The sequence below is a fragment of the Podarcis liolepis genome (assembly GCF_965112155.1).
Source record: "Podarcis liolepis genome assembly, chromosome: 9".
In the NCBI taxonomy this organism is placed as follows: Eukaryota; Metazoa; Chordata; class Lepidosauria; order Squamata; family Lacertidae; genus Podarcis; species Podarcis liolepis.
In genome coordinates, this window is record NC_139564.1 from 39211663 (window position 1) to 39239053 (window position 27391).

The 27391-nt window shown below is 42.5% G+C and overlaps 2 protein-coding genes across 7 annotated transcripts in view; one reads left to right on the plus strand and one right to left on the minus strand.

Moving 5' to 3' along the window:
* Positions 1–19009, plus strand: part of FHIP1A (FHF complex subunit HOOK interacting protein 1A) — a 79880-nt gene extending 60871 nt beyond the window's left edge. The window contains exons 8-12 of the mRNA XM_083519940.1: positions 573–760; positions 3626–4669; positions 10821–10999; positions 11939–12077; positions 16907–19009. Of these exons, the coding sequence (XP_083376066.1) occupies positions 573–760; positions 3626–4669; positions 10821–10999; positions 11939–12077; positions 16907–17157 (1801 nt within the window). The 3' untranslated portion in view covers positions 17158–19009. The remainder of the gene's footprint in view (positions 1–572; positions 761–3625; positions 4670–10820; positions 11000–11938; positions 12078–16906) is intronic.
* GATB (glutamyl-tRNA amidotransferase subunit B) overlaps positions 12–27391 on the minus strand; it is a 65325-nt gene continuing 37945 nt past the window's right edge. The window contains exons 13-16 of one of the 6 annotated variants that reach the window (XR_014529910.1): positions 26853–27029; positions 21777–21816; positions 8721–9244; positions 2675–6423 (exon numbers count right to left, since the gene is read on the minus strand). Coding sequence is in view for 1 of the 6 variants with exons in the window: in XM_083520047.1 (XP_083376173.1) it covers positions 26904–27029 (126 nt within the window). In the remaining 5 variants the exon portion in view is untranslated. Of the gene's footprint in view, positions 404–2674; positions 6424–8720; positions 9245–17177; positions 19784–20028; positions 21817–26136; positions 27030–27391 lie in introns of those variants that run through there. The other 5 variants (XR_014529909.1, XR_014529911.1, XR_014529908.1 and 2 more) reach the window with 5 other exon arrangements.

A 27391-nucleotide genomic window follows, 5' to 3' on the forward strand; every position in this document is an offset into this window, starting at 1 on the left:
TGAAAGTAGACTTTCCACAAATTTAGCAGACTGAGTGAAGGAATTTACATTCTTTCGGACTGAATTGACAGAGGCTCTTCTGCATACAGAGTGATGTGTCTTGTTTCTGAAAAGGGTCAGTACTTCCTAAGGTTTGTGAGTGCATTAGGAAGAATATGATCCATTTTTCACAAAATAGTTTTGAGGAAGCCTATTGAGTTAGCTGGCTTGGCGCTGCACTTTCACAACTTACCAGTCAGATACATCCCTGTAAGATTGGCACCTTGAGTACTTGGTTGTTGGGTAGTGCTATGCCAATTGCTAGTATTCCTATGACGATGGTGAACCAGCTTGGTTCCTTCACCATCCTGTACAAACTGGAGTCCACTCTTCCGCAGTCCTTTCTTGTTGTATTTTCCATATCCTGCAGACAAGTAACAACTCGGCAGTTCAGTCATCAGACCAGACAGCTGGTATTATAAAATTTGGCTCATCTATGTGATTTAGCTTTAAGGAATAAATGAGGGCTGGAGAATAACTTTTTTATAGGAGCTATGTCGTGGCACTTAATTAATGAAACCCTCTGTTCCTAGGTACTTGATACCCTGTAATCACATCATGTTCAGCCAAAGATGGGCTGTGAGGGAACGAGATTGGTATTCTGTATCTGCTGCTAGATTGCTTGCCTTGACTCCAGTCTGCTGCTCCAGTGGGATTACTCTGACTTTTGAAAAACAAGAAAAAGATTATATCCTGTGGAGGAAAAACATACACAGGGCAGGTAAATATTTCACCTGTTTTCTGAATGGACAAGTTGGCATCAGGCTGTTTTTCCTCTTTCGTTCCTCGTGGTGTATTCAGTGGCATTGAGTTCATGATTATCATTAAGTTTCTTAATTCCTCCCACGTGTAACATTTGGCTAGATTCATATACTACTGGACTAATGAAAGAACACACACACACACACAAACACCCTCCCTGCATCACATCCATGCTGTGCACTTAAAGCAGCGTGAGGACTTTAGTGCAGAATTTCTGTGTTCCAGGCAAATGCTTCCTTCTCTCTTACACCACTCATGAGATTTTGTGAAAACCTCTTTACTTTTGTCAGCATTTGGATTGAAAAGCTGATTATTTACTAGTACTAAAACCTGTGTGTAGGATGCTAAGTTTCTGATTACACACACCATACACTATTAGGTGTGGATTTTCCTTACCGCTAGTTAGAATCAGGAGGAGGAAGTTTCAGGAATAAATGTGTGTGTGCATGAAGATGCAGACTGTTTGCAAAAATATGGAAAACTCTTTACTTCTGAAAGGCTTTTTTAAAAAAGGGTTTTCTTTTATTTACAGTGTATAAACAACAAGAAATGTTATGGACATATTGATTGTATTTGCATTATTCACCCATAAGAGCATTCAGAATACTGTGAATTAAAGTAATTTACATTGACACACCATGCAAATAGTATACAAGAACATACTGTAATCAAGGAGATATCTCCAATGTCCACCATAAGAGGGTGGGTGGGGGAGGGGAACCCTTGTCTTTTCTTCCTACCTTATGTAAACAGTTGCTTTGCCATGTGGTGGCTTTTAATATTCCGAGAGAACATGAAAAGAGGTGCAAGTACAGTGGTACCTAGGTTTACAAACTTAATCTGTTCTGGAAGTCCGTTCTTAAACTGAAGTGCGCTTTCCCTAATGAGGCCTCCCGCCGCCGGTGCACTTTCACCATTCGGATTCCGTTCTTAGACTGAGGTAAAGTTTGCAAACCGGGACACTTCTTCCGGTTTTGCGGAGTTCGTAAACCGAATTGTTCGTAAACAAGGCTATTCTTAAACCAAGGTACCACTGTATCAGCCAGTGGTCCACATTATTACTGGGTTCACACTAGGAATGGATGGCTGTTGATTTCAGTTTCTCATTTTTCCCCAGCCTAACTTCAGTTTGTCTCATTTCTGCATCAGTTTAGCAAGTCAAAAAGAATTCATGAAAATCAATACACATTTGTGTGCATTTAAATGCTTTTTGTAGACAATATCTGGTTTCAGAGCTGCCTTGCAAAATTTGGAAAATTGCAACTTTTGAAGCATAGCTCCATTTTTAGTGAGCTAGTATTAAAATGGAAACTGAGCAAATTTCCCCCCATCCCTTGTTTGCACATGGGAAACCAGAGTTTCACACCCATGCTCAACTACATACCTCTCTAGGTACCTTTGTTCAAGCAGTTGTTTCTCAACCTAACCTGCCTGTCGGAGGTGGTTGTAACAGTAAACACAGCTAAATATGTATTATAGCACACTTGGAGTTTTTGAGATAGGAAATAAAACCTATGTAAAGGGGAGCATTGCCCCTTCTTTCAAATCCATCAAAAGTAAAACCATTCCCCATTGGAAAGAAATGTCAACTATGCAACCTAATAAAACTTGAGTCGATTGCCCCAAACTTTTGTATTTTGTCTACAAGAGCATCATAAATATCTTAGGACATCTTGGTCATAGGTCAGTTGAACAAATTTATTGGAAATTTGGTGGAAATTGCCTTTCCGGTGACCAGTGACATGATCTTTAACACTTCATTGTTTCTGTGTTTATGGCTGACAATTCAGTCAGATCGAGGAAGTATTGCAATACCAATGAAAAAATACACCTTTTTAGTGTGTGTGTGTGTGTGTGTGTGTGTGTGTGTGTGTGTGTGTGTGTGTGTGTGTGTGGAATCCATTGAACTTCTTGTTGCAAGGCAAACTGTTGTGCTAAATGTTTTAGAGCCATCCATAAAAATAAAGGACATTCCACACCACAGAGAAACGTATTACATTTTGCCAAATTCAGGCTTTCTCCACATTTGTTTCTCTGTTCTCTAAAAAATTTCAATCAGTTGGCTATTTTGTTGCTCGGTACTGCCTGTTTGATTTGTAATACATGGAGCTTCCTTGAGTCATTTAAACTTCAGCTGGATCATTGCAGGAGGATTTTCCCTTGAGCTTATAGCAAGATCTGAAATAGGAGTTCAGTAGTAGTGTTCAGTAGAGTTCCTTCAACCAGCTATGGTGAACTGATTTAGAAGAGGCTTGGCAAGGGACCTTGTTTCTTGGACCATTGAGAAGCACAAAACTGTGTGCCATTACGGACAGGACAGGGCAGGTTTCTCTCTACTGCATCTTGTGGAATCTGGCAGCCTCTAGGAGCAACATATCTCAACATTAATTTACTTTGGAGAGTTTTGTTAAAATTGAGTGGGAGAGGTCCTTCCTTTTGCCCCACTTCCCAGGGACAGGATATGAGTTTGCAGCAGTTGCATAAATCACTCTTCTGAACCGCTGCAGCTTGTTAACTGATAGCATCTTGTGGTTCAGGAGCTTACTTCCAAGTTTTAAGGACCTTTAAACTAGTCTGCATAAAACAGGGACTATCTAGTCTAGGGAAACTGGCAAATCTTCTTCCTTTGGTCTAATCTAAATAGCCACATCTCTCTCTGTAAATTTGCCTGCTTGTGGAATAGTACTATTTACTCATGTGCCACGTGACTATGATAGTTGTGTAACCAAGGTATAAGTTAGAAGCATATTCATAGGATCTTTCTATGCATGTTTGTGTTGCTGTTCGACACCCTAACTGTGACTCCCCTGCCATTCCATTCCAGGTACAACTGAAGAGTCCAGCAGCAGAGGTACTGCAGACTCCACATGTATTGTGGAATATGGGAAGACTGTTGATATCAGTTACCTGCAGTACCTTTGGGATGCTCAATCCCTCATACTCCACTGTATGAAAGACTGCCAGGTTTGGTCTGCTCCATATGATGGTGAAAGCCCTGATCCTCGTACCTTTATCCAAACACTAGCTGACGAGGATGGTAAAAACCTAGATCAGCCCATTTTCCGATTTCAGCATAGAACACCTAGTAATACAAGTTCCTCTCAGATAACTCCTTTGGGAGAAAAGTTGCAGCTGGAGCTGGAATGGGATGACAGCTATGATACGGGGATCTCTCCTGGATCTGATTCGGGCTCTCCACAGCATGATAATGCTTTAGGAAATGTAGACCCACAACCACCTGCAGCGCCACCAAAGCACATTCAGGAAATGAAGAAAAATGCAATCATGCTGATCAAAGGGTCATATATAGAAGAATCAGACTTTCAGGATGATGTCATGGTTTATAGGTTATGTGCTGAAAAGGATGCTCAGGAAGCAGACAAGGAAGCTTCGGTGTCAGAATCTCAAAGCACAGATGATCAGCAGTCGCTCCCTGCCAATGGTCCCCTTAAAAGTCCCCAGACAGACTCCAGTTTGGAGGAACACAATATGAAAAATTCAAACTTGACCCAGCACACAACAGTCAAACAAATCCATGACAGCGTTGCTGAAACCCCGCAGCCAGACTTGGAACTGAAGCTGTCTTGCCTAGAAGAAGACCGCAATGCTAACACGAGCTTGCTGAGCCCCGAAAGCGAGGATTTTATTTCCCAGTGTGATAACATCATTAAGGAGTTGGATTCTACCCCTACAGAGTTGGTAGAACTTAAATTGCTTATTCCTGAACCAATCTCTCCCGTGGAAGAGGAAGAAGACTTTGAAAATTTTTCAGCCGACACACCATCAGCAGAAAGTATGCCTTCACCTTTTGGACCAAAAGATGTATGGTCTGGCAATCCAGCAAGGACCCAGAGCATCCCATTTACAGGTGAAATTTTCTAATCAAGTCACTGAAAACTCTTTTAAACAATAATGTTCTTGGTGGGGGAGAGGCCTATGTGAATAAGAGATTTACTGATTATGTTGACATTGACTGTTAAGTGTAGAAATATTATTGGCTTGGATTTCATTCCAATGAAATCGAAGTAGACCAATATACTTCTCAATATATCCTGTACATAAATTCTCTGATAGCAGCATAATTCTAGAAAATATCCCTACATAGTTTAGGAAAAGGGATAATCAAACTTTCACAGCAGGCACTGCTAAAGAGCAATTGCCACAAAAAGATTTGACAATAGCTATTATTTCTAGTCCATCTCGTCCTCTGTCTAGGGGACGACAGAGGACGAGATGCTTGGACATTGTTCTCGAAGCTACGAACATGAGTTTGACCAAACTGTGGGGGGCAGTGGAAGACAGGAGTGCCTGGCATGCTCTGGTCCATGGGGTAATGAAGAGTCAGACACGACTAAATGACTAAACAACAACAATTATTTCTAGTAAGACAAAACAACAACACCTTGTTTATTCACTGTAAAATTAAAGTTGCAAATGTCTTAGTCACTTCTGATCACTAGATGGCAGCTCTGCCGCCATTCTGTGCATCTGCCCCATTTTACCTGCACGTTGAGACATTTTGCTCCCTACCAATTGTGAAACGCTTAGCACTGCTGAATTGAATTCATCCTGTTTTCAATATCACACTTCCCTAAAAGGATTTTATTGTAATGATGTTAGCAGGACACATTGTATTTGGGCTTAAAAACACTTTGGTATTTATTTAACTTTGGTAGCTCTTGGAACACAATCTGTTCTGAATTATCTCAGCTCCTCTGAATGACATGATATGAATATTCGCCCTATTGGGGGGGACGGAAATGATGGTGGTAAAATGGCTGGGAAATTTCAAATAATGTGCTCATAATGACAAAAGCAAATAACTAAAGCAAACTTCCATTTATTGTTACTTACTAATTTAAAATTGTATTTTTTCAGCACTTTTCTGTTCCCGTAAGGATCCAGGCAATACAACATAACTGAGAAATTGTCCAGATAATGCTTTTCAGGGAAAGGGTGGGGAAGAAGAGAATGTTAAATATGGCTACATGTCACATAACTCCATCGATCAATTAAACTGAGTAATGCAATTGAATAAGCATATTGCTATCAGATTTATTATTCTGGTCTGGAAATAATTTCCACTGGTGCAGCTGTCCGGCCACTGTGAAAAATAATCAGCTTAGCGAAAAAATTTCATAAATAGTTGGGTTTGTGTTGCTAAAAGACCAGGAGCTTTGTGGCTTCTGAACAGTAGCAGTTGGTGGTAACTTTGATATTCCAAAACCCACACGGGTCAGTCAAATTAAGAAAAGTTAACATTTCACATTACTGCTGTATTAATACATCCACAGCTCTTTGAGTGGCATCTTCCTTCTCAGTTTGCCCAGCTGGCATGTAACAGTAAACCATATTTTAACATTACTAGGATGAGCTGCAGTAAGCCTTGGGCCTCCTGGCTTGTTTTCCCGTTTATGTAAAGGAAGGAGCTGCATGTAAATGCAGAGAGCTTGTCTATATTCTGGTTTGTTAAACCACAATTTTATCATCGAAACACAGCCAGCATAAAGAATTCTGTTAATTCCTCCTTTCCCAAAGGATTGTAGCACTGAAACATAGTTTCTGTGTCAAGGAATAAGAAGATTTCTTTTGTTCAGAACTCAAGGTGGACAATGAACCGATCTTTGTACAGTGGTACCCCGCAAGACGAACGCCTCGCGAGACGAAAAACTCGCAAAACGAAAGGTTTTTTCGTTTTCGAGTTGCCTCGCAAGACGAATTTCCCTATGGGCTTGCTTCGCAAAACGAAGCTTGCCCCGGGGACAGCGGATCTTCTCTTTGAAGCAAGGGGCCGCGGGGAGATAGCGATCTCCCTGCAGCCCCTTGCTGCAAAAGACCGGGGGAAGCGGGGAAGCGAAGCGCTTCGCTTCCCGCTTCCCCCGCACCTCTTCTAAAGCAAGGGGCTGGGGGGAGATAGCGATCTCCCCGCAGCCCCTTGCAGCAAAAGATGTCGGGGGAAGCGGGAAGCGAAGCGCTTCGCTTCCCGCTTCCCCCGCACCTCTTCTAAAGCAAGGGGCTGGGGGGAGATAGCGATCTCCCCCCAGCCCCTTGCAGCGAAAGATGTCGGGGGAAGCGGGAAGCGAAGCGCTTCGCTTCCCGCTTCCCCCGCACCTCTTCTAAAGCAAGGGGCTGGGGGGAGATAGCGATCTCCCCCCAGCCCCTTGCAGCAAAAGATGTCGGGGGAAGCAGGAAGCGAAGCGCTTCGCTTCCCGCTTCCCCCGCACCTCTTCTAAAGCAAGGGGCTGGGGGGAGATAGCGATCTCCCCCCAGCCCCTTGCAGCGAAAGATGTCGGGGGAAGCGGGAAGCGAAGCGCTTCGCTTCCCGCTTCCCCCGCACCTCTTCTAAAGCAAGGGGCTGGGGGGAGATAGCGATCTCCCCCCAGCCCCTTGCAGCAAAAGATGTCGGGGGAAGCGGGAAGCGAAGCGCTTCGCTTCCCGCTTCCCCCGCACCTCTTCTAAAGCAAGGGGCTGGGGGGAGATAGCGATCTCCCCCCAGCCCCTTGCAGCGAAAGATGTCGGGGGAAGCGGGAAGCGAAGCGCTTCGCTTCCCGCTTCCCCCGCACCTCTTCTAAAGCAAGGGGCTGGGGGGAGATAGCGATCTCCCCCCAGCCCCTTGCAGCAAAAGATGTCGGGGGAAGCGGGAAGCGAAGCGCTTCGCTTCCCGCTTCCCCCGCACCTCTTCTAAAGCAAGGGGCTGGGGGGAGATAGCGATCTCCCCCCAGCCCCTTGCAGCGAAAGATGTCGGGGGAAGCGGGAAGCGAAGCGCTTCGCTTCCCGCTTCCCCCGCACCTCTTCTAAAGCAAGGGGCTGGGGGGAGATAGCGATCTCCCCCCAGCCCCTTGCAGCAAAAGATGTCGGGGGAAGCAGGAAGCGAAGCGCTTCGCTTCCCGCTTCCCCCGCACCTCTTCTAAAGCAAGGGGCTGGGGGGAGATAGCGATCTCCCCCCAGCCCCTTGCAGCGAAAGATGTCGGGGGAAGCGGGAAGCGAAGCGCTTCGCTTCCCGCTTCCCCCGCACCTCTTCTAAAGCAAGGGGCTGGGGGGAGATAGCGATCTCCCCCCAGCCCCTTGCAGCAAAAGATGTCGGGGGAAGCGGGAAGCGAAGCGCTTCGCTTCCCGCTTCCCCCGCACCTCTTCTAAAGCAAGGGGCTGGGGGGAGATAGCGATCTCCCCCCAGCCCCTTGCAGCGAAAGATGTCGGGGGAAGCGGGAAGCGAAGCGCTTCGCTTCCCGCTTCCCCCGCACCTCTTCTAAAGCAAGGGGCTGGGGGGAGATAGCGATCTCCCCCCAGCCCCTTGCAGCAAAAGATGTCGGGGGAAGCGGGAAGCGAAGCGCTTCGCTTCCCGCTTCCCCCGACATCTTTTGCTGCAAGCGGCTGAAGGGAGATCGCTTCTCCCGGTGCTCCGAAGCCGGGCGGGGGGCATGGGACACCTCCCGCTGCAGCGGGGACACCTTTTGAAGGCAGGCGGGGGGGGGCAAAGACTTTGGCCCCCCGCCCGCCTTCAGAAGAGGTCCAGGACCTCTTCTGAAGGCTGGCGGGGGGCAAAAGTCTGTGTCCCCCCTGCCTGCCTTCCCAGGGGCTTTTAAATCGCCCCGGACAGCGGAGAAGTCCTCCGCTGTCCGGGGCGATTTTAAAATGCCGCCCGCCAGCATTTTAAGATCGCCCCGCACAGCGGAGAAGTCCTCCGCTGTTCCGGGGTTTTTTAAAATGCTGGGGGTGGGAAGAAAAGCCCTTGTCCCCCCCCCCAGCCTTCAGACGAGGTCCGGGGACAGACTGTCCCCGGACCTGGTCTGAAGTCGGTTTCCCTAGGAACGCATTAATTGATTTTCTATGCATTCCTATGGGAAACCGTGCATCGCAAGACGAAAAAACCGCAAGACGAAGAGAATTGCGGAACGAATTAATTTCGTCTTGCGAGGCACCACTGTATGTGGTACTAATGTTTTGTGTTCGTTGAGAAAAAAATAGCACGCGCTCCTTCTAATAATTTATTGCGATTCAAATCCCAACTCATTCATCCCCCGTCAAGGACACAATCAGTATTTTAGTAATGGGAATGTAATGTGGCAAATAAAACTTTTATTATGAATAGGACCCCAATTAGTTTTATGTCTGCCTGCACGGTGAGTTTTGTATAACATCATTAATTTTGATCTAATTAGTCCGTGATACTCCTCTTGCAAAGCTTGTAAACCTCCACTTGTCACCTGAGATTCTTCATCTAACAAGATGCTTGAAGCTAGCTTAGTGATGACAGGGCCATTTATATGTACCATGGTTAAGTCTCTGGAAGCAACTCATCGTGCAGCAAGAACCCTTTTGCAACTAAAGCCGTTTATGTATTTCCAGAATAGTTTGCCATTCAATATCTTCCACCCCCATACTTTTCTCTTAATCTCTTGCGTAGCTTTTGCTCTTGGATCATGTCAGCAGTAATCATCAGCGCCTGAAAAAGATTGTTCCAGTAGGACAAGGGGATTAAATAAGAAGCAGCTCACAGGACAGGTCCATAATTATTAAGAACTGCAAGATTGCATGGGAGAACTTGCAGTGGTTGCAAGCAATCCTACTGCTAGTCTCTCCCAGCTCTACCTGGAGACGTCAGGGATTGAACATGGGACCTTATGTATGCTCGCCCTCTGAGTCACAGCCTTTCACAGAATAGCTCAGTTGGTTAGAGCGTGGTGCTGATAATACCAAGGTTGTAGGTTCAAAACCCCGTATGGGACAGCTGCATATTTCTACTTTGCAGGAGGTTGGACTAGATGATTCTCAGTGTCCCTTCCAACTCTACAGCTCTATGGTTCCTGTGCATTGTGCATATAGCAACATGCCTATGCTAAACAAAAGGTGTTGAGTTTTTAATACCCTTCCTTGGCAACGCAAACTTTTCTTGGCGCAGCAGAGGTTAAAAGGTCACAGTCATCTCTGATGGACTTCCTGGATTTTAACTGCTGTGTAGGAAGGCTGAGAAACCTGATTCTAATGCTATGCTGCATAGTGGCATCTTAGGCATGGCAAGTGGGGCAGCGATGTCCAGCTGTGCCCTGCTTGCCATTTCAAACCCTTTTATATCAATTAATTGGTCAAGCCTCTATGAAGTAGACACTGTGAAATGCCAGAGCTCCAAGACCATGCTAAAATAGCACGAGGCTGTCACTGTCTGTACTCCCTCCTAAGCTTAGGAAAAGGATATGTGTAAGAATGCCATTGTGCAATTCCTGGGCTGGGTGCCGGTGGTAGTTGTGTCCTCCCAAGTGAGGGGTGGGGGAGTTCTATGTTTAGAGCAGTGCAGCCTTGCATTAGTGCAGCCCATCATAGCATTGCTATGTGTGGCTGATCTCCAAGTCAGAATTCCCTTGTTTCCACAGCAGGGAGCAGGTAGAGGAGACAGGAAGTGCCCATTGTGCTGGGTTGAAAACAGGGCAGAATTCCCTTCCTGACCCCCTCCCTCTTGGCAGGTCATGTCAAGCTGCAGGGAGAGAGAATAAAGGAGGAGGGAGACTCTACTTTCTCTGAAGCATGTCAGGCTAGGCCAATGTAGTCCATGGGAAATGTAGGGCTACTTGACATTGCGTTAGCCCTGTAGAAACTGCCGTCCCCACGGGGCAGCTGCAGGATAAGAGAAGGAAGCCCTCTGTGGCTTGCTGGAGCGAGAGGGCTGCTGCCAGTCAGCCCAATAAGTGGAATGGAAGTAAATGAAGAAGGCTGAATGGGTGGGAAGGAGAGGATTTTAACCAGGGGGCTATTTGAAAGGGAAAATAAGTGATACTACTTAAGTATTTTTGGGAGAAGGAGCTTGGCTTATTTCTGTGGAAGTCTGATGCAAGCAGATGGGCCATTGTTGGACTCCACTACAGCCTGCCCTGGTAGCACTACAACCAGCACAAAATGAGCTTACCCAAAGGCCCAAATGGGCTGGAAAACAATGCTTCTTATCATTACAGCACCTTTCTTTTCTTCAGTCTTACGTTCTTTTAGCAATTAATCGCTTGTGTGTGTGCGTGTTTTTAAAACTGCAGGTCCATTTATCAGTGTGGTGCTCTCAAAGCTGGAAAACATGTTGGAGAACTCCTTGCATGTCAACTTGCTGCTCATTGGCATTGTCACTCATCTGGCAAGTTACCCACAGCCCCTCCTTCGTTCCTTTCTGCTCAATACCAACATGGTGTTCCAGCCTAGTGTGCGGTCATTGTACCAGGTACTTCATGATTGTCTGACAGAAGTCCTAATATGGTTGAAGATATAATTTGTTGTTAAACATTCTCGGTATATAGTGCCATCATTATGCATGAATGCTAGAATGACAGAATGACATAAGCAACAGCAAGGTCCTTGCTCCAAGGAGTTTATAGTCGTCCTTCTAAGAGGAAAAGGGAATAAGGAATGAATGCAAGCAAATGTGGTTGGGTTTTAGCGTCAGTTTGTTCTACACTTTATATCCCTGCGTATTTGCAGCTTAGGGACGCGAGTAGCGTTGTGGGTTAAACCACAGAGCCTAGGACTTGGTGATCAGAAGGTCGGTGGTTCAAATCCCTGTGACAGGGTGAGCTCCCATAGCTCCTGCCCACCTAGCAGTTCGAAAGCACGTCAAAGTGCAAGTAGATAAATAGGTACCGCTCCGGCGGGAAGGTAAACGGCGTTTCCGTGCGCTGCTCTGGTTCACCAGAAGTGGCTTAGTCCTGCTGGCCACATAACCCAGAAGCTGTACGCCGGCTCCCTCGGCCAATAAGTCGCAACCCCAGAGTCATCCGCGACTGGACCTAATGGTCAAGGGTCCCTTTACCTTTATTTGCAGCTTAACTCTAATTGGGCCTCACTCCACAAGGCTGCAATGAGAAATCTAGAGATCTCCCTTGTGAATTTCCATTGTTTCTAATCACACTTTAATAGAATAAGACTCCCTGTGCCACCCCCTCCTTTAAAAACAAAGAATTGCAAAATACTTTACCCTGATCTTTTTCTTTAGTTGCCACTGAATGGTGCCTTAAAGTTGATGCGTTAATAATGCTGTTGGGCAGAGCTTGGCACCACAGCTGCCTTTAATGTGATTTTGAGAGCAAAGGACACAGTAAACAGATGATTTGGGACACAACTCAAATGACAATATAAAGATTTATTGCTGCTATTGTTTTGGCAGGTGCTGGCATCTGTGAAAAACAAAATTGAGCAGTTTGCTTCCATTGAAAAGGACTTCCCTGGACTACTCATAGAAGCCCAGCAATACCTGCTTTTACGGGTGGACGTGTCAGATATTCCTCTGGAGTCATTGACTAAAGGCAAGTAACTACTATTCTTAAAAGCATAAAATTATTTTTTAAAAAACATGTATTACTACCTATTACTTATTTTTAACAAGATCTCAAATTAGTAAGATGTTCACTATGCTTATGTTCCTATGAAAGCATGTTTTGGGTTTGCTTTAACTATGTGGTAGTCTTAATATATTGGGATTAAATACAATATATTAGTTTAGATACAGAAGGTTGGAATATTTTGTGTGTTTGCTTCACACTGGGTGTATGGGTCACTCCACACTGGGCCCTGGGGTGCCTGGGCTGAGCCCTTCAGGAAGATCTATGGTACAGTATCAAAGGTGTCGGCAGAACTATCCTATCATGAGAGACCTGGGTAAGGACATACATAAAGGCTGTGGTTGCTATCTTGTAGAAGCAGGGTGAAGCAACAATCTTGCCTTGTCTGCAAGAGCAAAATCTAGATACCCTGCTAAGTTTATAGTAACTGAAGAATTTGCCTAATTAGGGCAGACTTACTTTCATATATAGCTTAGTATTGTCTACTCTGGCAGCAGCTCCCCAGTATCTGGGACAGATGTATTCCTCATCCCCTGCTATCTTATCCTTTTAACTGGTGATGCCATTGATTACACTCGGAATCTCCTGCACAGAAAGCCTGTGCTGTACATTGGAGATGTGTTCTCTTCCCCTTCCTCATCTCCTCCTCCTCCAAGCAGCTGTGGGCAATGTACCTGGTTGTCTTGGTTTATCCTCGTTACAAGGCACCAAGGTAGGGTAGGTTGAGATAGATAACTTGCCCAGGTTGACCCAGTTATCTTTATGACAACGGACCCCACTCCCTTAAAATATCTCTGTAAGGGCACAGCTGCTATTCACTATAACTTCTAACTCCTGAAGGGAGTAACCATGTTTTCTTCTTTTCAGGACTAGCAGAAGGGTAACTGGTAATATGTGTGTGAGTTGTTTTATTTTTAGAATGACCATGTGATGGGGAGTGTGGTTGCAAACATTCATTTAGGAATCCTAGTTGGGGGGGGACCTCTGCAGTTTATGCATTGTCGTGAGAGATGAGCATGTCCAACATTTCATGAATGTGCTCTCTCAAGTGGAGTTGACCACGTTAAAAATAAGTCCTTCCATAACTCTCTGGGGGTGAGGGGAGGAGTTGTTTGGTCTTATCATGAGGAACAGCTTCCCCATCTGCAGCTGCCTCCTGAATATGTTACCACCAGTTCTCATGCGTTAGCCAGTCAACTTTTATTACTGCAACCGAAGCACAAGCAGGGTCATGCGTAGTAAAGTGTATTACCTGTGACTGAGAAAGGTATGCACATTTTCTGTTATTCTCTCTCCAGACCTTCTTGCAGAGAATTCCCAGGTTGCCTACTTACAACCATGCAGTCTTGGAGATTTTTTTTTTGCACAAAAACTGTTTAAAAGGAAACTTGGGAGATAAAACTATCCATGTGCACTAGAGGTCACTTCCTTTAAACAGCTCTTGTACCAAATCTCCAAACTGCTTCTTAAATTTGGGACTTTGAGTTCCTTGTCACCCAGTTATTATTGTGCTGAATGAGTAGCTCTATTTGTCGTACTAGGATTTGGATGTCACCTGTCAAGGTAGAGCTGTTGCCACAGAGATATCAGATTTTCCTAACTAACATAAACCCATAGGCTTCAGGGGGTCTGTACTAAGCATGACAAAGTCTGGAAACAAGCCATGCTGATTGAAAGAAAAGCCTGTGCTTATTTGTTTGAGGGGGTCAGCAAACTATTCAAATAGGGACGGTGAGGTCCCTTGCAAAAGTACTGCAGAGCAGCAGCCAGCAGTTATGGGATAAGAAGCGATACCTGTTTATGGATTGTTAAGCAAAGGGTAGGAATCAACAGAAAGTTCTCAAAGTGAAGGGAAGTAAACAGCAGAGGCTCCTCAAGGATTGTTGGAACTGGTGCAATTTTACTTATTCACAAAGATGCATAGTCAGAGGTGATGATGACAGTCACAGTTTCTTGCCTACCCCAAATTAATCAGGATGGTGACATCCCAAGCAGTGTTTGAAGAGCTCTCTATAAAGAATGTCCTTGTGTTGGAGGTCTTTTTAATTGAGATGAAAGATGACCAAGAGGAAGCAAGTCACAGGTTTACAAAACTATGAAAAATGTGGGGAAAGGGTATCTCTCCTCTTCCTACACCTCACTGATGATGTCTGCTTAGTTATAGGTTGATGATAAACAAATCAAAGCACTACTTCACACTGCATTCAGTGACCATCACAAGCTGATGTGGTATAAAGACCACCAACAGATGTGGTGGTTGATTGCTCTTAGACCAATGCATAGATAATAGGTTTGGCAGCCATGCCTAAATGGAACCTCTGTCTTCAGAGACAATATACCTCCGTTTCCTGAATCATCTGGAAGTAATGTGGATGTTCCGTAGACTGAAGTTGGTCTGTGTTCTGCTTTCATAATTAAATTCCTGCCCCTTCCCCCCAGCCCTGGTTCTTATCTTGCTAGAATCACTGTATCAGAGCACTGTTCTTATGGGTATAAATTTTCATTAGAAGCTATGTTCAGGGGGTAATGGGGAAATGTGCAGAATCTGATGAGCACAGTAACCATAGTGACTAATTGCTTACCAGTAGTATGTGTAAAGAAGTCACTTATTTTGGGAAGTAAAATCCTTGCCTTTTCTGCTTGATTTAATTTGAAGCATTTCAGTAGTGCTGTGGGAAGCAGCAGAGGCCAGTGTCTCCTCCCCCTCCCTTTGAGGGTTCATCTTAATGTAGCTCCATTTATAATTGACATACTGACATCTTCTAATATACTATGGAGCTTGCAAGATCATTGCCTGCTTCTTAATGTATTATTATCCTATCATGGGTGTGTGCAGTAAATAAGATGCTTAGTAGAGGTCATAGGATTTGGGAAGCTGTTTCAGATAACTACTACAGAAAAGCTTGCTGTTGTGAGGCACTGTAGCTTGAGCTATGGATTTTGGGTTTGAAACCCAACCTCCAATGACTGGGATCAACAGTTGCTTAGGTTCCTGCCTATGGCTTCCATTGTGGCTGACTCCTAGGTTATATCATAAACTGCATTTGAATCAGGCCTAGGTTTCAAAATGAGACTTCATGGGGGCATGAGGAATGCTTTTAAAGGGGAAAAACAAGCCTCAAACGCCCTTGAGGCCATAGAATTATATTTATGTTTCCTTTGGATCCTGGCTCCCATTTTAGGTCTTCCCTTAGGGCTCACTATGAGATATTTTCCTATCGTATTCTTAACGTGACTTCATCTATCCAAAACACTTATTCATGCTGTGAGAACAAGTCCCAATATTCAGTGAATATTATTATAGTTTGGTTCATATTATTTAGTTCTTCATCTCTCCTCTCTCTCTCTCTCTCTCACACACGCGCGCGCGCACACACACACACACACACACCAGCACCTTTATTATTTAAAAAATTGGATTGATCGTTTGCAAAGATGTTGCACATTTTTTTCATAAATCTGAACACAGGCTACAGTCACTGCCTGTGCTGCCCCCCCCCCACAACATGCACAACCATATTAAGGCTTATAGAATAAACAAATGCCTGGATAGCTGCATGTTTGGCGCTTAGTCAAGCTCATAATGTCAGCAATCAAATTGCAGTGCCTGCAGCCAGTTGTCCATCAACTTGTATCATTATGTCAATTAGGGAATATAAGGTAGAAATGGCCTGTGGTAATGGTATATACAAGACTATTTGAACTGTGCCTAGGTTATGGCGGAATGCTCAGATCCAATTTTACCAATAAAATGAACACTTTTCTTCCTCGAGCTGTAAAGTAAATGTGGTTTGTATATGTATATGGGGAATTTTTTTGACACCACCTTACATTTTGAATATCGACGGATTTATATTCAGCCTTAATGACGATGATTTTGTTTAAGATTAGAGCATACAGAAAACATGTGCATGTAGGAAATGTATTTACTGGAGACTAGAAAGCTATATTGTAAGGTGTAAAGGTAAAGGACCCCTGGACAGTTAAGTCCAGTCAAGGTTGACTATGAGGTGTGGCGCTCATCTTGCTTCAGGCCGAAGAAGCCACCGCTTGTCCACAGACAGCCTTCCGGGCCTCGGTCCTGTATACCTGAAGGAGCGTCTCCACCCCTATCGTCCAGCCCCGACACTGAGGTCCAGCACCGAGGGCCTTCTAGCGGTTCCCTTGCTGCGAGAAGTGAGGTTACAGGGAACCAGGCAAAGGGCCTTCTCAGTAGTGGCGCATGCCCTATGGAAGCCCTCCCAGCAGATGTCAAGGCAATATTTTCCTTTTAACAGACAACTGAAGGTGGCCCTGTTTAGGGAAGTTTTTAATATTTGATGCTGTATTGTTTTTAATATTCGGTGGAAGCCGCCCAGGTTGGCTGGGGAAACTCAGCCAGATGGGCGGGGTATATTATATTATATTATATTATATTATATTATATTATATTATATTATATTAATTATATTATTATTCCGGGTCATGTGGCCAGCCTGACTAAACTGCTTCTGGCACAACAGAACACCGTGACATGTGCCAGAGCACACAAAAACGTGGTAAAGCCAGAATTCAGAGCCTACCAGTCCTGGTTCTCTATTGGTGGAATGAGAATACTTACGACTGAACTTCCTAGGGTGGTTATGTGGGTGAAAGAAAATGAGAATTGTAAAGCACCTGGCAGATTTTGAAAGTGCTATAGGAATTATTTAAAACTGATTCTGGGCTAGAGTTCCATGTACTAAACTTGGGTTGCAATTGTCTTTATCACTTTTGCACCAAAACAAATTTGTTTTTCTCTTTCTCCTTTTCAGACAATGCACAGCACAACCATGCTTTGGGGAAAGGCAGAAACGTTTCTGAGGCTTCCCAGGTCATCCTGCAACCTTTCTTTGGAAGCAAGGCAAAGAAAGGAACGGCTCTTCCCAGCGCCCCCCTGCACATCCGGAATGCCATCCTGGCAGCTGCCCTCTTCCCAGAGTTTCTCAAGGAGTTGGCTGCTCTTGCACAGGAACACTCCATACTCTGTTACAAAGTATTTGGTGACTTTGAGAATTTTTATTAGGTTTAAGACTTTTTTTTAAAAAAAAAGGATGTTTTAATTTAAAAACAACAACACAGAGATCTACTTATAAAGGAAAATTCTACTTTATGTTCCTGGTAATACTTGATTGGGAGAAACTGTTACACTTTTATGTTGGGCCTTATTTCCTACTGTGCAGCATAGACACTTGATGTATTAATGGAACGATTTCTTATTTTACCATATTCCCACCCTTCAACTTCCTTACCTCGAGATCCCTTCTTTTAAACTCTGCTATAGACACTTTTGGTTAAAAAGCCACAATTGTGTAACCAGCTGAAAGGTGATTTGCTTTTGTGGGTTGTTTTTTTTTTCTATCTAGGAAAGTTGGCTACTTCCTAACAGTGCTTACCAGGATGAGCATGTCAAATCTGATAAGCCTTTTATGCAAATAACGTTTTAGGTATCTATTTGCCAGGGGAGGGTCACAATTCCTTCCCTACTCTCAGCATTGTGAGTGGCTGGAGTTGTGAATCCAAATGGATTCAACAAATATAAGCCTGCGACTTGCTAGAAGCAGGTGCTGTGCTGAATACATACCATATTGCCTTACACTGTGGACAAGTCTGACACTCTCAGCTGTTGATTCCTTTGAAGTTTAAATGAAATGAGTAAATGGATGTTGAGTGCAGACTGTATGGAATTCCCTCCTCCCTCCCTGGTCATTTCTCAGCATTCTTTGAAAATGCTAGATCTCTACCTAAACTAAATGCTCAAGCCTTAAAGTTTAGTAATATTTGCACACAATGAAATGTTTCTATGCAAACCGTAGCCTTTTTTGGTAGACCATATTTGTACACTTTTATTGATAAGCTGAACACAAATACTCCAGTTATTGTTTGAGTAGTGTTAAAAGGTTACCTTCATCTGGGAGTTGTTACTATCTATTTTTTAAGTACTATTTTTTTAAACAAAATTGAAAAAAATAGCCTGCCTTTATAAGCTGTGTTTTTTTTCTTTTTAGCTTAAAATGTTATTTTGGTTCAAGGAAAGCTTTGTGGTATTGTAAAACACTAGCTGTTTATTTATGATGTATGTTGACTTGTCCTAACATTGCACTTTTGAAGGATGGCAGAAATGTTTTGCTCCCTAGTAGCAGAGAAGAGGATGTTATTTGGGACAGATACACTAGAACCTGTTGCAGCTGCTGTCCAATAGCTTAAGAACATTTTCTTTTGTGAGTAATGAGACTCATTAGAACGGGTCCAAACATGATGAATTGCTGCATTACAGCTGCATTTCAGTTTGTGCTAGTAAGAGTAATTGTTCCTCCAGTGCTGAAGTTGGCTTTGTGTTAATAGTGGCTCTGTGCTTGAAAGCCTTCATTTTCTTTTACAGTAGGTGAATATGACAAACTGCTCCAAAACCAATGAAAACAGTATCTGAAGACAAGACTTTGCTCCTCTTTGTAAATTCCACATTGAGGTACTAACAGTAGCAGTTGGGGTTTGCATGTTCTATGCTAGAACATGGCACCTGAGCAAATGGGAATTTCACAGACATCTTTCGGGAGGGTTGCCTAAAATGGTGTGTATATTTGTTTAGAAGTGCAATAATGGCAAGAGAGGGATTTCAGTGTCCCCATTTCTTGCTCCACTGGTCTACTGTGACTGGGTCCATTTGCTTAGTCTCCTCTCCCACCATCATCCATGGGCGGATTTAGAATCCTGCAGGCCATAGAAATCAAAGAGGAGAGAGCTTCTTCCTTTAGCTTCTCAAAGCATTGCAAGCTGTAAAAATCTTACGCAGGGAAGGATCTGCCAGTCCTGTTACTTGGCCCGTTCCCCATGTCTGGTGACATCTTCATAAAAAATAAAATGATCTCATAATTCTAGTCCTGCTACCTTCTCTGTGGGAAGCGATCCATCCTTTTGATTGACTGATTAATTGTGTATGTGTTAACAGTAGCATAATTTTTAAAATTGCTCTGAAAAGACATTGTATTTTCATGCTCTTATTTAAAGTTAAGATAGGTGAGGTTTTTTAAATAACGTGGGTGTGTTAATCACATAAAATGTGATTATATTTGCTGCATTTGAAAATCAGACATTTAAAACGTTGGACATTTGAAAACCAGCAAGGCTACCATAGTATGGACTATGTAGTAGTTTCATGAAATTTTGACAGCTTGTTGCTGAAAGGGAGCAATCATGTGCACACAACCTCGCAATGTTTAGGCTTGGTTCAAGGGTTAACAGAGCATTTAATAGTGGTATAGAAAAGTAATAACAGATTACTTTGTTAGAAACTATTCATCTTTTGTTTGAATCATGATTACAGCAGGAAGGGCAGATTCCACTTGTTGGTCAGTCAGTGAAATGTAGGCCCAGGACATGGCATCTTATATTAATCGGGGAAGGGCCATAGTTCAGTGGCGGAACATGTGCTTTCCACGAAAAAGGTCTCAGCATCAATCCCTGGCATCTCCAGGTAAGACTGGGAAAGATTCCTGTCTTAAACTCTGCTATTAAGTCAAGTTGCCCTCAAGCCGTTCACCAATCTTCTGAGCTGCATTCAGTGGAGATACTTTGTGCCTCTCTTATCTAAGCCACTGTTAATATTTGTGAAGTTAGGTTCTTGCTGAGAGTAGAGAGGGGATATTTTGTCTCTGTGGATTTTAATAAAATTTAAAAATATGAATTGGAGAATTACTATACACAGTCTTTAAAGTGACTTTTTGGAGGGTTAGTAATAGAAAACCACAGAATGATATACACAAATAAGTAAAAAAGACAGCTACAAATTGCTGATAAGCTTGATGATCCTTGACACATAGGAGTACAAAATACAAAGACTTTGCTATTTTGGCTTGTTTCATGTCAAAAGGCACCCAAATCTTTTTTTAAAAAAAACAACAACCACCCCTCCAAACATCTCTGAAATTGAGTGCTGCAGTCTTCTGGTGTAATTATCCAAGCCATGATTATAGCACTAATTCAAGCTGTAGTGTTGTAATTATTCCTATATAAATGCCATCTCAGGGAAAGTGAAAATTGCATCTTGCTTAATGTGGCTTTGGATTGCTTTGCATAAGTAAGCTATTTGGAATAATTTAGTGATGGGTACTAGCCCAAAAAGGCATTTAGAAAGCAAGCTAGCCCTAAAATACTTCTGCAGCGGGAATAGTTAACAGCTTTCCTTAAGTCAGCTCAAATTAAGCATTTTGCTGATTTGACTACCATTCTACTAGGGTTTGTTGTGCATCTGTTAAAGTGACTGGATCTTTGTGGCCATTGATTTAACACTCACATTAGGCCTCTGTGTTCAGGCTTGGCTTTAAAAAAAACCACCACTTTTGGTTTTAAGTAGAATATATTCCATTGCCCTGTCTCTACAGTTCTCTCTATGCGAGTACATTCTTCCCACAATTGACAGCTCATGCCACCGTCACGTTATCTGTCGTTAAGGTGCCACAGCTACTCTAATTAGTTGGACTATGTGAAAACTGACTTTTTTAAACAGTGACAAATTCTACTCCTTGCAGAATACAGGAATGTTAATCCAAAGATGCTGTATGCAGAGAAACTAATTTTTTTTAATCATTCTTTGATTTTCCAACAGCAGTTTGGGTGCTTTTTAATCAAACATAGATTTACCAAGCTAAATGTTGTCCAATCACAAAATCAATAGCAGATTTTTTTTCCACACCCAAAAACATATTTTTAAGACCCCTACTGCTTCTCAGCAATCTTACAATATTAAAGGAGGGGAAAAATTAAGTCTCTAATGTGCTTCCTGCATTTGCACCAAGATTAGTGTGTGGCATACTATGGCCTAGCTGCTGCTACAACGTAATTTTTTATATACTTAAATATTCTTTACACACCTTATCTCCTTAATTGTAGAAAATGAGGAGGACTGTACTCTCAATTTTTGTGGGTTTCATTTGTGTGTTTTCTTCCAGCTTATTTATTTGCAGCACAAAAAGACTTTAATACAATGAATCTGAATTCAGTTGTCTTTAGTTTCTCTATTCTAAGCACTTTAAAGACATTTCCCTACATCACAAAGCAACTTATGAATATACTGCTCCTCAACCTGCTGCTACATCAACTACTGTTCTCTAGAGCAGGCTTCCTCAACCTTGGGCCTCCAGATGTTTTTGGCCTACAACTCCCATGATCCCTAGCTAGCAGGACCAGTGGCCAGGAATGATGGGAACTGTAGTCTCAAAACATCTGGAGGCCCAAGGTTGAGGAAGCCTGCTCTAGAGTCTCCCTGTTGCATAGGTTCAAACATATTTAGATGTATCCTTTCACAGTTCTCTGCATCCCACTCTCCAATTAATGATTTCAACAAAACAAAATACATTCTCAACACCACCTATGGTCCATGCCTATTCCTGACAAGAGGTCATGCAAAATATAGTAGGTTGTTTACAGACTTTTAGGGTAAGGCTGAAGTTATCACAAGACAGCTATATGTTTTCTTCTCTTTGCCTCTTCATTACAATGCAAATTATAGCATTTCACCCCAGTTGCAATTCCTATGTCATCTTTCAAGGGCAGCCTTGCATCCAACATATTACTGTGGCAAGCTCTCATGCCTCTAAAAGGGGACAGAGCTTACACAGCTAAGAAAATGTATTCCTGGATACTCACACTTTGTCCAGGAGAACTGTCAGGCTCCAAACCTGTTCACCTTTAAAAACAAACAGGACAGTGATCAAGATTGGTGGGATTACTCCTTCTTGTCTTGACTCAATGTCAGTTTTTCATCCACTTGCTGCTGCTTCCAGAATAAAAGGACAATTTGTGGATACCTAGTTAATAAAATGTAGAGCTGGATGCTTCTAATTCATTGATAAAAAGTTAAAGTTACCCCGACCGTTAGTTGCGGATGACTCTGGGGTTGTGCGCTCATCTCGCTCTATAGGCCGAGCGAGCCAGTGTTTGTCCAGCAGACAGCTTCCGGGGCATGTGGCCAGCATGACTAAGCTGCTTCTGGTGAACCAGAGCAGTGCACGGAAACGCCGTTTACCTTCCTGCTAGAGCAGTATTTATTTATCTACTTGCACTTTGGCGTGCCTTTGAACTGCTAGGTGGGCAGGAACTGGGACCGAACAACGGGAGCTCACCCCATTGCGGGGATTTGAACCGCCAACCTTCTGATCGGCAAGCCCTAGGCTTTGTGGTTTAGACCACAGCGTCACCCGCGTCCCTCTAATTCATTAATACCATACTTAAATTTGGATTGATTTTCTCCAGAAACTATGCAACGTTAAACTGCAATGTCAATAAACCAGAGCCTTTCAGAACACTTCAGGTCAGTTTCTTATAGTACTGAAGTAGTCTTTCTACTAACTTACTGTTGACTTAGGTGAGATAGAAAAGATACAAGCCATTAGAGTCTTGTCTAGAGTCCCCTAGCTATAATTTAATCTATGATATTAGAGCTGCAGAGAGTACCAACTCAATCATCAGTGAGATAGTATCTTTGTTAATTTCAGAAGCAGATTACCCATTAAGTTCACTAATACCACCTTCACAGTAATGAGTCCCACAGCTAGGCCACAATTTGCAGGGGAAGAAGTTTAGTGAGGATACTATATCCAAGCATGTTTGCTCAGCTATCGCTTAAGTAGCTTTTCTAAAAAGGGGAGGCTGAATATTAGTCTTTAACTAAGAATAATACAGCCAATTATACACACCTGTATCCCCTGTCTCCTTTCTAGGGAAGTTAGCTGCATGTTTAGTTATACAGGAATAAGTGCTACAAATTATTATTACTTTTATTACTGATGGAAAAGCAGCATCCTTCTGAAGAACCCATTTATGATAGAGGATTGTTTCCCTCAAAAATTAATGCTGTTAAATGACCTTTGCTAAAATCCACTTCTGCTAGACTTGACAAGGCATAATGTATGCACATCATGCAGGCACATCATGCCTATGCTAACTTTCCAGACCCCCAAATATACTCTTGGAATAGTAGATTTTTACAACTGCAAAAAAGTGGTTCTTTCCAAAGCTCCTACTACCGTGGACACTGTATTTACAATGTGGCGTCTATGGCAGTTAAGCACATAGTATCCTTGTAATAAGGTCAGTAACCTCTACAAGATTTAGTAACACCATTGGGAACCAGGGTGATGGTACAAGGTTGGAACTAGCTCAAGGTACAATAACTCCCTGGAACTTGTAAAACAGCATTCCAAGCAAGCACTTCCTCTACACAAAGTTGATGGCCAGCACTCTCATGTTCTGGTCAAACACCAAACAAGAAAAACAACGAAGTGGCATGTTTAATTCTTAGCTTTTTAAAAAACCTGGTTGCTTGTTAACTACGCTATCTTTGTCCACAGATTTTGACAGACAAAAAGAGGCTTATGAATCTTACTGGTTGCTTTTGGTAGAAGAGTTGATGCCAAAGTTCAATTTCAATCTTAATAACTTGTTTCAAATTATTCTTATATAGCCAAAGCACCTATTGCCAGAGTTGTATTGAAAATGGTAATTCAAACACTAAAATCTGGCAAATCTATCCACCCATGATTTATTGAATGCATAGCATTGTTACATTTTGATACTATGCATAATATTCCTAATTCATTGCTACTTTCATATAGGAATATTCATTCAGATAGTTCATAGATACCTGAAAAGAGCTTCTGCCTAGGATGGAGATACTGTACATATCTAGATGCACATCTGAATCACCTACCCAACACAGAAGCCTGCTAGTATACATAGGGCACACTGGGTGATGGTTTCCATCAGTTTCATTCAAAACAGTACAAAATACCGTATTTTTTGCACCATAACACTCACTTTTTTCCTCTTAGAAAGTAAGGGGAAATGTCTGTGCGTGTTATGGAGCGAATGCCTGCGGGTGGCGGGGGGGACCTGCTGCAGTTGTGAGCAGAGGATCCATGGTTCCCCTTCCTTCCCTCCTCCGTGGTTACAAAGCATGGATCCACATGGATCCTCAGGATTTTTGCACTGGGCTACTCCAAACTCACTGTCAGATCACATGTCTGTGGCCACAGCATGAACCACAAAAATCATATATCCACTATTTTGTTTAGAATATTTTTTTTCTTGTTTTCCTCCTCTAAAAACTACGTGCGTGTTATGGTCTGGTGCGTGTTATAGAGCGAAAAATACGGTACCTACAGGGACAGACAGGTGTTCTATAGAACAGAATAGTACCTAGTTTTTATTTAAAAATAAGACACAAAAGGCTTTGTATTTAACTTGGTAAGTGTTATGGTTTCTCTAATTTTGACACTGTGATGGCTTATTATAACCAGCCAGTATGGTGTAGACACAGCATGAAAATGGCTATATAATAGGTAAAAGGTAAATGACCCCTGGGCAGTTAAGTCCAGTCAAAGGCGACTTTGGGGTGCGGGCTATATAAGACAACAAAGAGGAGTCTGGTATTATGAGTCAAATGAGGTTTTATATCACCTATGATCGTCACCATAAATGACCACTCCACTGTGCTTTCCCCCCATACATTTGTTCTGGAATTTAATTGCCACTATCTTTGTTTTGAGCGTGTTGTTTTATAACCCCTGTTACAACTACTGTATGGACCTATATACCTGCAACTGAGGAAAACACACCATGCGTCTAGCAAAGAATGCAGCTGAATTTAGTCTATGAAAGCTTATGCCGTAACATTTGTTAGTCTTTTTAAGGTGCCACAAGACTTTGTTTTTTGCTGCACATGAACCCCTCTGGAAATTGTATAAACCACAGACTGTTAATTAAAATGTAATGTGAACCAAGAGACATTAAAACACAAAGCTTTCTTTGCAGAAGTGTCTTCTACAATTTCCATTCTCATTACTTTGGGTTCCCACTTTGGCAGAAATTGATGGATTATAAACTCATGTCCACTGTCAGGTCATCACCATCACAACTAATGCTTCTACCTTAAGGCAGTGACCAGACTGGGCTGAAATCTGAGGACAACGGTGAAATGGTGAATGGTTGCACATTGCCCCTATAACTTGTATTTGGTGTTCTTACCTTTTGGAAGCATTGGTCTGTTGGATCTCATCTTTCATGTGTGTTTACTCACTTAAGCTTACATCTCAGCTGAACCAATATAGAACAAAAGGCAACTGCAATAGGCACTATGGGCCACCTGCTATTACAAAAATATATAATTCCAAACCATAAGCAACATCTGTTGCTTATAATACTTGACTTCATGGAGCCATGCAGTTCTGTTATACAAATGCAGCCTTTGACAACCCACTTTTTAAAAAAGTGTTGAAGGTGGTTTAATTCTCCCCAGCAAAAATAAGTCCATTTAAATGTTACTTTTTTTAGTGCTGATAAATAGTTATTATTATGTACAAATGTTACAATCTTCATTACTCTAGTGTCTTGAAATGCCAGGCTGTTTCCTTTAGATATTGGGGGAAACCTGCAATCTCTGAAATTTGTTTGAAGAGCATCATTTTGGCTTCAAAAGCAAAACAATTTTACTCTAGGTTGAAGCCTAGAGTAAGGGGTCATTTAGAAGGACTTAGCTTAAAATTCCAGAAACGGGCAGCTGAGCTGCTTGACAGTTATCCCTCCCCACCCAAATATATAGAACTGTGATCATTCTAAACATAAGAGATTGGCAATCCCCCCCCCCCTTTTTAATAAGGTTCTTCGTTTTGTTTATTTTCTAAATCAGAAGAACTAACTAGCTCATTCTATAGTTGTTTGTGGAACTACAGGCAGCCCTGTTTAGGGAAGTTTTTAATGTTTGATGTTTTATTCTGTTTACTACTCTGTTGGGAGCCACCCAGAGTGGCTGGGGAAACCCAGCCAGATGGGTGGGGTATAAATATATTATTATTATTATTATTATTATTATTATTATTATTATTATTTACATTAAAATGAAAAGAGTTCTTCCTCAGAGGGCATAGTTTATTACAGTCAAAAATACCCCCCCACACACACAATAAAACGAAGTTTGATGACATGTCTGGTCTGCTTAATGAAACATCAATACTGAAATAATACCTTTAATATATTATTTACATTCCCTTACTCCTATAACAAAAGGCTTGCTTTTGAACAACTGTCCATACAAGCAATTGTGGGCTTTAAGTCTCTTGAGTACTTTACAAACTTAGGAATGCTCTGCTTTGATCATTCACCCAGAAGATACCTTAAGAAGTATTTAAGCTACTTCTGAAAAATATTACTAATAAATTGGAAGAAAGAGTTCATTATATGTTACAAAACCAGAAGCTTTCATACAGAAAACTTGCACATTATACCATTTGAATTCTTTCTTTGCATACCTTATGTTCCAGTTTGACAGCCACTTAAGAGCAGGGGTCAGCAACCTTTTTCAGCCATGGGCCGGTCCACTGTCCCTCAGACCTTGTGGGGGGCCGGACTTTATTTTTTAAAAAAGAAATGAACAAATTCCTATGCCCCACAAATAACCCACAGATGCATTTTAAATAAAAGGACACAATTCTACTCATGTCAAAACACGCTGATCCCTGGACCGTCGGTGGGCTGGATTGAGAAGGCGATTGGGCCGCATCCAGCCCATGGGCCTTAGGTTGCCTACCCCTGCTTAAGGGGATGATGGCCTGAGTAAAGCTGAAAAACTACAGAAAGTGGCTGCAGTTAACTTGATACAGTAAGCAAGAAGTGAATGAAGTCAGTACAATGGCTTGATTGTGAAAGATAGAAGTATCAAGTAATTACCACTCTGATAACAGCAGCGAATATCAGATATGGAATTTTCACCGCAGGCTCCTATGATAGCAGCTTCTCTAGTATTTGTTTCACCAGGACAGGGTCTGAGCGTCCTCTTGTTGTTCTTTGAACCTGTCCAATAAGCTTATTCAGTGCTTTTTTGTTGCCCTTCTTTATGTCTGCCACCTTGAAAGAAAAATTACAAAACAAAACTCAATTTTGAGCAACATCAAACTAAAGCAAAAACACACTGAGGAGACTTGCTGCTAAATCCTGGTCTTCACGACCGGAAAAACCAGAGCAAACCTTGAGAACTGGCAGGTTATTTTCTGTTCTTGATGTGACATCATAAAACGTGACAGTTTAGCAACCCAGAAGCTTAGAATGATTTTATTTCATTATCGTAATATTAAATAGTACAATCCTTGTGTCCTTTCTCACATTTCTATAGAGCAAACTTAAGGTCTACCAGGATTTAAAGATTCTACATTTGCAAAGCAAGGTTGTTGTGCAGCACAAAATGGCAAGCTAAGCTGGACTTTCTTTTT